The sequence below is a fragment of the Amphiura filiformis genome, chromosome 15 (assembly GCF_039555335.1).
Source record: "Amphiura filiformis chromosome 15, Afil_fr2py, whole genome shotgun sequence".
In the NCBI taxonomy this organism is placed as follows: domain Eukaryota; kingdom Metazoa; phylum Echinodermata; class Ophiuroidea; order Amphilepidida; family Amphiuridae; genus Amphiura; species Amphiura filiformis.
Genome location: NC_092642.1, coordinates 51,465,657 through 51,477,807, shown reverse-complemented (window position 1 = coordinate 51,477,807; position 12,151 = coordinate 51,465,657). Strand labels below are relative to the sequence as shown.

General features: G+C 34.6%; 1 protein-coding gene across 1 annotated transcript in view; it reads right to left on the bottom strand.

The window, feature by feature from the left end:
- LOC140171817 (PDZ and LIM domain protein 1-like) overlaps positions 1-12,151 on the bottom strand; it is a 35,573-nt gene that overhangs the window by 10,886 nt on the left and 12,536 nt on the right. The window contains exon 2 of the mRNA XM_072195148.1: positions 9,163-9,314. Coding sequence (XP_072051249.1) covers positions 9,163-9,314 — 152 coding nt within the window. The remainder of the gene's footprint in view (positions 1-9,162; positions 9,315-12,151) is intronic.

Below are 12,151 nucleotides of genomic sequence, written 5' to 3'. Positions count from 1 at the left end.
TGCCAAAAAGCTTTAAAAATTTGGTAAAATTTAATAACATTTTTTGGACACATATTTGGAAACATTTTAATGTTCAGTTAACTTCAAATCAATTTTCATGATTTTTAGCCAAATTTGAAAACAAACAAACCAGGAACCACCTAATGCGTATCCAAAATTTAAATGAAACCTGTTGATAGTAAGCTTTCCAAAATGAAGTGAATTAAAATAAACAATTAAAACACTAGCAACAAAGGTTTCCTTTGGCTCATTGAAATAAACTGATTACTAATACTGTATAAGAATCCTTACACCTTTACCTATTAAGATGCACTGTGTCAACTTTCTTCCTACGATATTTATTTTCAGAAAAAAAATTTACACTTCATGGTCTTCTCTTCCATTTACTAAATGGATCAATAAATGTGGTTTAATGTCATTTTATTTCATTAAGAAATATTTTATGAAATGGAATGAAATTGCTTTGTATAATATCAAAAATATAATTTGTTGTACATGTAATTTTTTTTTTTTCCAAAAAGGAGATATTATTATCATCATCATCATTTATTATCATCACCATTCACCATCATCATTATCATTATCATCACTATCATCATCATTATCTTTATCATCATCATTAACATCATCATCATCTTTTAACATCATCATCATCATTATTATTTTTATCATTCATTATCATCATCATTCATTCATTCTTCATGTAACTTTGCATTAAGTCACATTTATTGTGTACGGTACTTACCCTTTTTTATTTTCAAAATTAAATTAATGTTCTATTTTATTTCTAATGAACTTGTTTCATCAATTTATTAGCCTATTTCATCTACATCTAGGTCATTATACTACATCTTTAGCCTAAATAATTCAGAAAATATGTAAATTAAACCGGTCATGGATGACATCTGTATCATACCGGGCACAGAGTTCAATGAAACCTCCAACATATTACAGCCAGGCCCAGCAGCAAACTTCTCCTGGTAGCAATTGGGGAAGAAAATTGACACTTATTTTGATCACATTGTTTTCATTAAAGTAACTAACAGGGTAACAACCTAACTTTACATGACCTCAACAAGATCTCCACACGAATGACCAATATACATAACAATAGAGTAAATCGCTTAATTTTCGCACCAGTTATTTGCCGAAGATTGTCAAACTATATTGACTATGAGAGGTAAAGACTAGAGGGCAAATTCTTGGCTTGTGTCAAACATTTTACACTGATGTAAGATGGTAATTCACACCATCTCCCTACCAATGAGGAATTGCCATAGGATTTGATGATGGCCGGCCAACTGGCCTCTCTACACACAGATTAGATGCTCAAATACCTATGGATGAGTTTAGCTGTCCATAGGTATTTGAGTCCGATGTTCAAACATGGAGGAGGCCCGGGGGGAGGAGGCACTCGCTGAAAATGAGTGATGGAGATGTGCAGCCACATTGACCCCTATTTTTCAATTCCTGCTCACCCAATGACCCCCATTATTTATAGTTTGCTGTCACCCAATGACCCCATTTTTTGATTTTGCAAAATTACAATACAAGCAAGCAGGCAATATGCCCATATTCAAAATGCGCTATCATTATACAGTTAACTCATCCTGTTACTGAACATCGAGCATTTTTTTCAATGACAAACTTAAATGGGTGTGGTGAAATTCTGTGGTATTTTATATAGAGCTATGAATAGTACCTGGGTTTGTATTCAAATGGTTGAGCCAAAGCATAGGTCATGCACATACATGTAGTTAAAGAGGGAACCCTGTTTCTGCAACATAAATTTTCACAAATTTGTACATTTCTTTAAAAGGCATATGAAGAAAAAATATCACTCTCATGTGCATGAAATTTTCATGTACACAAACATTTCATGCTTTACAGCAGTAGCTATTTCAAACTTGCACTGATGTGATCATGTGGAAGTAGGTCAACTGTTGTGTGAAATTCAAATCCACACTAACTCTTACCCTTAGACCTTAACCCTAAAGCAATAACTAACTCTTACCCTAACCTTAACCCTAAAGCAATAACTAACTCTTACCCTAACCTTAACCCTAAAGCAATAACTAACTCTTACCCTAACCTTAACCCTAAATTAATATTTAGCTGTAATATGGGGGGGGTTATAGGGGGCATAGGGGGCATATGCCCCTCCAAATATTTTTCTTGCCCCCCCCCCACACTTTTGAGGCAAAACCCCTTAAATTACTTTGCCCCATTGCCCATCAATAGTAAAATTCAAAATAAAGGATGAAATAATTATATATGCCAAACATACCACATTTGAGAAACCATATTCCCTAAGTCAAATTATCAAATTTATTATCCGAAGTGCTTCACCACGCCATGCAATCTCACCAACCTAGTATCAAGTCAAGTTTCTCAGCAGGCATCATACCACAGGCATCTATACATGTACTGTGACATGACATCTAGTCAAAGCTATAGTACATTCAGCATTGTGACTTCAGTTTGTAGTCTTCAGTTATGTTTAGATGTCAAGTACAAGATGTACATATATTTTTTAATATGTAACACTCTTAGAATACTTTTTCCAAATACATTTTTTAACACAAAAAAACTTTAATAATGATATGTGAATTTAATACGACCTACACAAATAAAAGCTGTGTTTTCTATGAATTTCTATGAGAGTGGGCGTGGCAGATGTGGAGATGCAAAAACAATTTTTAACTTTTTTAAAAACATTTATGTGCTCTGGGAAAAAATAAAAATATGTTCCAGCAAAAATCATAATTTTGTAAAAAGTCACATTGTACTTGACAGAACGTTTGGCATCTGACCAGGCATGTGCTATTCCAGTTGAAATCCTTACACCCCCCCATGGAAGACATAATCTTAATCTCACACACAGGGGGGTGTAGATTTCAAATGGAGTCTCCCATTCAGATAGCCCCATTTGAAATTCACACTCCCTGTGTGGGAGATTAAGGTCATGTCTTCCACAGGGGGTGTATGGATTTCAAATCAAATAGCCCAAGCAATTAGCTTTTAAAAGACACACAGAAATAGACATCTCCCATCTTTCATGTATAGTGTAGAATCAGCTGTTCCTAGACCACAACTTTTAATGGGGTTGGGCATGTAGTCATGTTCAAGTTATATATCTTTTAAAAGTCAAGTATGTCATCGTAAGGATGACAGTTAGTGAAAGGTGATGGCTGATAAGTTCAGGTATCGGGTGCTCATGTACTGAGTTTAGTCTTGGTCAAGGACTCCATCCTGGATATGTGTGCAAGTGTAAAGACCCAATGTAGGCCAATTATCCCGCCAATTTTATTTTGCGATTCTCGGGTTGTGCGGTTTTCGATGCAAAGCGTCGGCCGTGATGCCTCATCCACCTTGACACGAAGCACTTTGAAGCTGGGGAGAATTTTTTTTTTTAATCTAATTTTTTTTTAATCTAATTTTTTTTTTTTTAAATGTGCAAATTTATGCAAATTTGGTACCAAATTAGCATATTTTGAGACAAAAACCACTTAAAATTTGGAGACCGCTAATTGCCACCCCTCCACCAAATCCCATCATGATACGCCTTACCAGTTCTGTGAAATTACACTTGTAAGCTCACACAGAATAATAGACAGACAACCAGGAAACATTATGGAGGCATCGAAAAATTACAATGTATGTCTCAAAGCTGGAAAAGATTTTTAAATCCAATGCGGATTTTTTTTGGCCTTATACTCGGAAGTTTGCAAACATATGATAAACCTTGATTAAAATTCATTGTGATTAAAAACCTACTGCTTGAACAAATTCTGACTTGCTGATGAAAGTTTTAAACCATGACAGCCTTTGCTCCACAATAAATCAAAAGCAAAACTATAGCTAGATTATTTGTTCACTGGACTCTTCCAACCTCATTCACCTCCAATGACCGAAGGACAAATTGTTTCCTTCCACCCCTCTTTTCAAAGCCGTCATATCCAGAAGATTCTTCCGTTAATTTAAGGACATGTACAATGTACAGGACAACATATCGCATGGTCTCTATAACAGTCTACAAGTACCATTAAAGATGGGTCGATCATGTGGAGTGAAAACTAGTTGTAGTATAGGGTAGTATGATAGTATTTATAGGATTGTACTAAGTACCATCCCTCACTGCACTATGATCTGAAATAAGCTCATCCATCAGGGCACAGTTAGTTAACCCCAATATGCTTCTACGCCGATACAATGACCTTTGCATGTATTAGGTACAAATACTCAACTCCACAACTGAGGTCAACTTTTGACCTATTAAAGGTTATTGAACTTAGCCATTGAAAATGAGTTCATTTTGGCTCGGCCTCACAGACAAGCTGAAGGGATATAATGTCTGCCTAGGCATATGGCGCTGTTCATCAGCCAAATCTGACACGCATAAATTCATCTCCGTCCAGAGAAGAGTTTCTGGAAGACTCACTGGTGTACAAAGAACATTCAGTCCATGACCCACCGATACACCCACACAACCTTAGCAAGCAATTTCTTCATTTGGAGGAATCAAACCAAAGTCCTACAAACTTGCATTTCAAAAGGTGAGGTAATTAGTGGTATGCTAAGGGGCAGAACGAGTCCCCTCCCTCACACAACAATTCTTTTTTCCCTACATATTTATCTATGTGAAAATGAGTTGTCATCATGGTACGATGTACACGATGTTTACGTGCAACAAATGCAACATCTAAGATAAACGGTAGACCTACATAAAGAAAACAACGTCTCAGATGGCTCGATATTGAAAGAGTTGTTTGTTTAAAAGTCAGTCTAAATGTATCAGATGGGATGACAGATGGACATCCTTCTCACAGACTTAGTGATGTTGAGCACATCAATAGACATTAGACAAAAATAATGTTGTCATTTTTCTCTATGATGAACCAATTTTTTTATGAAAATATCATTTTTTTTATAAATTGTTTGGTACTATCACTTAAGGGAACTGGAATGAGCGTTTTGAGCGTTTCGACAGCATTTTTTATGGGACATGAGAGCACATCAGACCTTCTGAATACGAAGAATGTCTTTCTGATATCAAATAATTTTCATTTTATAAAATTCACGATATAATACAAATTTTATGACAAATTATTAAAATTTTTCACATTTTGGATATATAACAGTCCTTGAAGTAAATTTTATAAATTTAATGATATAGTCTTAAAGTGTATGTAGCTGGGAGGAAAAGCCGATGATCAATTGAAAATTTTGACCTTTCATATTGAAGATATGAATTTTTCCCAAAAGACCTAATTTTTTTTGGTGTTTTGGGAAAAAAATCCATATCTTCAATACGAAAGGTCAAAATTTTCAATTGATTGTCGGCTTTTCATCCCACCTACATACACTTTAGGTAGAAATCATCACATTTATAAAGTTTACTTTGAGTACTGTTAAATACCAAATTATCAATTTTTAATCATTTGCCATAAAATGTGTATTACATTGCGAATTTCAAAAAATCAAAATTATCTGATATCAGAAGGCCATTCTTCGTATTCAGAATGCAATTTGATATGTCTGATGTGCTCTAATGTCCCACAATAAATACTGTCCAAACGTTCATACCCACCCCTTAAGGTTGGTCTTAACCCTGAAATTATGGCAACTTTTGGGCCTCATAAACTGCTAAATTGTTGGTCTAAATTATATAAAAGTATATGTATTTATTTTTCTCTATGATGAACCAATTTTTTTATGAAAATATAATTTTTTTTATAAATTGTTTGGTACTATCACTTAAGGGAACTGGAATGAGCGTTTTGATCGTTTAGATAGCATTTTTTATGGGACATGAGAGCACATCAGACCTTCTGAATCTGAAGAATGTCTTTCTGATATCAAATAATTTTCATTTTATAAAATTCACGATATAATACAAATTTTATGACAAATTATTAAAAAATTTCACATTTTGGATATATAACAGTCCTTGAAGTAAATTTTATAAATTTAATGATATAGTCTTAAAGTGTATGTAGCTGGGAGGAAAAGCCGATGATCAATTGAAAATTTTGACCTTTCATATTGAAGATATGAATTTTCCCAAAAAGACCTAATTTTTTTTGGTGTTTTGGGAAAAAAATCCATATCTTCAATACAAAAGGTCAAAATTTTCAATCGATTGTCGGCTTTTCATCCCACCTACATACACTTTAGGTAGAAATCATCACATTTATAAAGTTTACTTCGAGTACTGTTAAATATCAAAAATATCAATTTTTAATGATTTGCCATAAAATGTGTATTACATTGCGAATTTCAAAAAATCAAAATTATCTGATATCAGAAGGCCATTCTTCGTATTCAGAATGCAATTTGATATGTCTGATGTGCTCTAATGTCCCACAATAAATACTGTCCAAGCGTTCATACCCCACCCTTAAGGTTGGTCTTAACCCTGAAATTATGGCAACTTTTGGGCCTCATAAACTGCTAAATTGTTGGTCTAAATTATATAAAAGTATATGTATTTAGAATGGCAAAGATTTGATTAATTCATCTGTGAGGTCAAATTTGGGCCAAAATGCTCATTTTGGGTCTAAATCTCAAATAACAGGTTTTTTGGCCCTCTTCTTTTTCGTTGTTTTTATTTATTTATTTTTTTAAACTAGATCAAAATACCTAATTTTTTTAAAAAATTTTTAAAATTTTTACCAAAAATGGTCAAAAAACACTATTTTCAAAAAAATCATAAAAAAGCCTGATTTTCACCCAAATTTCAAATATTTTTGGTGAAGTTGGTCAAAATTCAAAAAAATAAAGATTTTTTTATCTTGTTTTTAAAAATTGATAATAAAAAAATTGGCCCAATAATTTTTTTGTTATGTTGAATGAAAAAAAAGTGGGCCAAAAAACCTGTTCACAGATGAATTTATCAAGTCTTTGCCATTCTAAATATGTATACTTTTATACACTTTAGACCAACAATTTAGCAGTTATGATGTTCGAAAGTTTCCATAATTCCAGGGTTAAGACCAACCTTAAAGTTGCTCAAGTCTTTGCCATTCTAAATATGTATACTTTTATACACTTTAGACCAACAATTTAGCAGTTATGATGCCCGAAAGTTTCCATAATTCCATGGTTAAGACCAACCTTAAAGTTGCTCAAGTCTTTGCCATTCTAAATATGTATACTTTTATACACTTTAGACCAACAATTTAGCAGTTATGATGCCCGAAAGTTTCCATAATTCCAGGGTTAAGACCAACCTTAAAGTTGCTACCAAATGGCAGCTTAGTGTAAAATGTACACACCTCTACTTTCCAAGTTTACACAAATTTAAAACCAGGTACTGCTTACCACCAAATGTGCATGTTACAATCGCTCCATGCAGCGATGTTTGAACCTATTTTGGTGAAGTTCATGCCCTATATTATTACATATCCTATTATTAATAACAAATCACAGATTTAGACCCTAAGGGGATGATCTCAACATGTCGCATATTATTTTCAATGCCTTGTCATTCGAGAAGGAAGTGAAAACAGGGCAGAAAAACATTTTAGAAATTTGGTCCAATTTATTTGGCCATGATGGGATGAAGCAAGCATTGACTGGACATGAAACAAATTTGTATTACTGTATTAGTGAATTATGTGTTAAAATACTGCATTACTTTAACACATTTAATGTATGATTTCTGTCAAATTTTAATTTTGCTATCTTGCCAAAAATGATATTAGTAATAACTGTCAAGGTGGACCAAAATAATGAGGTAAATTAAGAAACCACAGCCGCGATATCTTTTTTGTATAAAAGAGGTCCGGAAAGAGGAGGTTGGACTAAAAATACATTTTGTTATGTAAGTCTATGCATTGTTTTGTTAACCATGTGATGTTTAGCATCATATCATAGCCTCAAATTATTAGCCTCATCTTAGCCTCTAAATATTGCAAGGCTTAACTGATTTAAATAATTAGGCTAATTTTCAGGCTAAGACGAAGCTAATTACGACATATGAGGCTAACATTACGAGGCTAATATTTTGAGGCTAATAATGCGACGCTAATTATTTGAGGCTAATTATTTGAGGCTTATCTAATCTAAATAATTAGGCTAATTTTCAGGCTAAGGCAAGGCTAAGGATATAAGGCTTCATGAAGCTTATTTTCTGAGGCTAAGTCGAGGCTTAGATAAGGCCTCGACCTTTAGTAACTGAATCAAGACATGCAAAGTATGGTAGGTTTCCTTTTGTTGAATTCCATTAAGTGTTGGAACAGATCAAGCTATAACCACAAAGATCGCTGTGGATGGAGAAATCTTGTGGTCACCTGCGCCACAGCCGCAGGATATCAATATGATGAGATGAAATATTGGTCTACTTATCACTAACATTTTTTCATAACATTGTCCACTAGACCATGTATACTAGTGGCCTCATTTAAACCAGAGAATTCCCTGATTAGCCTGGCAACCCATCTCACGCTTCTTCCTTTTATAGGCATCCATAACTGCCAGAGGGTGTGATAAGTCAAATGTTGTCAAGTTTGTAAGCTCCTTCTTCCTTGTTCAGAATGATATACCACCTCCTCTGCATATTAAAATCAACTCTTTCAACCAAATAGTAGTCTTGCCAGATTCTCTCTTTATATGAACAGTATATGTTTGAACCAAATGAGCTGCAATGCGACAAATTGCTACCAAGTGGTGTATAATTTTGGGTTCACATCTCCAATCAGTTTTGACTGAAACCAGCCCTCGAATTAAGGATATGAAGGGGCACGGCAACTTTTTTAGGGCAAGTTGATAATTGCCTTGAATTTTCACTGAAAAGGCAAGGCAGCACAGCAGTTTATAATATTTCAAGAGGGCATCATGGCAACTGTTGAAAATTTGAGAAGGGCACCAAGGCAATTTCTCAAAAGTGAAGAAAACACACACAAACATAGATAGAAGATTTTATAATGAAGGGGCACGGCTGGGGCACCGACGGCAACTTCATTAGAGGGCACGGCAAGTGACTGCCTTGGGTAAAGGACATATTTTGAGGGCATTACGGCAGTGGGGATGGGCACCCACGGCAAAATGCCATGGGTGCCGTGGGTTAATTCAAGGGCTGACTGAAACCCACGTAAACAAACAGCTGCAAACAAACAAACAAACAAACAAACACACAAACAATCATTACATGAATCTTACCTTTGGATATTTAGATGCAAATCTCCTACAACAGCCTTAATTTTATTTTGTGCTTCTAAGTGGGTCAGAGCTGATGTGTCAATGCCATTTATTGTTGCCACGGTATCATTTGGTAGTAGATTAGCTTGAGCTGCTTTGCCCCCAGGTGTGAGCTGAAAGAAAATAAAATGTTGTAAAATGTTGTATGATGAAAATGAGCAGGGTTCAAAATAAGTGTGAGCTTAGCCTTTCTTAGAGTGCCCCTGATTGGTTAATTTCATGATATAATCATCTGAGTAACCAATCAAAAAAGAGCTTTTATATCTCTTAGCAATTTTAGGCTTAATCCCCAAAATCCCTACTGACTATTCTTACCATGTCTCTGATTGGCTCAATACATAACCAACCACTCTTTGTAACCAATCACAATGGGGTTAAGACAAATCGACTGAACCTAAATATGCCTCAAGTTCCATATCTTACGTGACCATAGGGCAGCTGAAATTGAAATTGCCACAGAAGATTCTACTGCAGTCACATTTAGAAAAGCTTTTCATTGACCCCCAAGCTGATCAAAGTATAGAGGCATTTTAAGGTTCAGCAGATTTGTATTAACCCCAAGAGCACTACAAATGGAACCACACCCTAAAAGAGCTAGGAGCCTGCTAAAATCAGTAAATAAATCAACCCAGTTCAAATCATACCTGTGGATAACTTGTAATTTTCAGGTTTATGCATTTATTAGGTACATTTAGTTCCAAAAGAATTTAGAGCACATGTAATATAATATTACTCCAATGTCATCAATGCATGACTAAATTAATGTGCATTTTATGTTCATTTTTACATTTAAATATTATTATAATTGTGTCACATACTCATCATTAACGCACCTGACATGATCATTAAGAATTAGGTGATGCCAAAGTGAAATGTTATGGAGAATGTAGGAAAAATTTCAACACCAAGGTCACTACCACAGATTAATATATCATGTATTGAATATAATTGTTTTTAATTACCCGGAACTATTACAAATTTTGCCATAAACCATTTTATGATCAATTAATCAATATTATTTACACAATATATTGCCTATAATAATTTATGACACATACTGTCATTTGTATCAATGAATAGATCACCTGTGCCCGACCTTGTCTGATAAAAAATAATAATAATAGAAAAAAACAACAATCATACTTCTGTTTACAGTATTGTATTGTAATTTGTAACAATATAATCACTGTTCCAAAGTTGAATTTCAAGGTCATTACTGATTCAATTCGCTACACTTTTAATAAGGTAGGCCTTTTATTTACAGGCATGTCTCTTCCACATGTAAAAAATATTCCCTTCCTTTTGGGGTCTGTCACCCACCTTTGCACAGATTGTATTTTTGTGAGAGCACATCAGATACACAAAATTGCATTTTGGGTATGAGGAATGTCCTTCTGATATCAAATAATTTAAGAATGCGTTCAAATTTGATCAATATTTTAAAACTACTTTTTTATGAATGCAATCATACTTTTGCCCCCCCCCCAACAAAAGGACGTCTTCAAACTCTTGATTTGTTCACTAAACCCTTCCCTTCCAACTTGGACAAATTTCTCAAGAACTTGTTTTTCAAGGGTTAAAAACCAGAAAGATGTAACTCCCTTCTTGTTCTTGAAGTAAACCAGTCACCACCAGGAAGTTTGAGTTGACTCTTTTTGGCAGTACCAAAAGCTATGTCTTTCTGGTTGTCAACCCTGCCAGATAACTCAACTCAGACATACATATTTTTGGAGGTAACTGGTTTACTTCAATGACTTAAATGTGAGTTACGTCTCTCTGGTTCTCAACCCTTGTAATGACAGTAATCAGTATTAAATATTTGTAAAAAAAAGAGACAGACAAAACTCTCAAATGATATTATGATGGTTATGTAAGAATAATATGTCATCTAAATCACAGCTCCTATCAGTCTATCCTGGGTCTGACATGTCCAAACCAAGGACCCTCAATCAGTATGATCAGTCTATCACTTACATCATTCATTCATTCATAACTTCCTGACCAGATACAACGATACACTTTCTGTCAGTTTCTTTCATATTGTTGATGTTTAATTTCAACGAAAGAGCTGGTAAATTTAAGCGATTAAACATATATAATGCTACAATTCAATACAACGGAATATGAATTGTAGAATAAACGTTGCTGGCAATGCAACTTAATAAATAAATGTTTACATTTATTCTGCTGTCGTTAGAATGTGTCACCCTGCCATAAAATTCCCAAGGCATGCTCATTACTTTTGGGTGGTGCTCAATGGACAATATTCATAACAACTCCCCATTTCACCCCTAAGTAGAGAGAGGCAAGTAAGGTAAAGCACCTTGCCCAAGTGCACAACACGAGGGCACAGCCGGGGCACAAACCCGCAATCCTCCAATTGTGTGGCAGAGCCCGTGCCACAGTGCCATTGTGCCCTTAGACTTGATGTCAAGATGGTTTTCTGTGATTTAATTAGGATTTTTGATCCAACTCATGCAAAACAGTTTAAAGTGAAAGGTATGTTTAAAACAAACGTAAGGGTTTTAATCAGTGTTTACTCAGAGGCTGAATGTCTCAAATTTGGCCCAGTGAAAATTATATTTGGCCCACAACAATTTGCAATACTGTATTACAATTAGTCAATTTAAGGAATTACTGAGACAAATTTGAGTCAAGTTTGGGGAGAAATGCTTTATTTGGCGCACTCAATTTCCAGAGAGAGTAAACACTGGTACTAATTAGGTTTAAAAATACAGTACTATTATACCTCATGTCACTTACAAGTTTGGTAGCGACGTCAGTTCATGTCACTGCATTTTTTAGGTTTGCGAAGTCTTGACACATGCGTATTGTTCTCTGAATCATAGCACAATACGCTCGCATTGTACTGAGAAGTTGTACAATTGGAACTCAAATACAGAGATCATTTGACTTACATGAAGCAAAATGAGGTCTAGTTCAATTCATC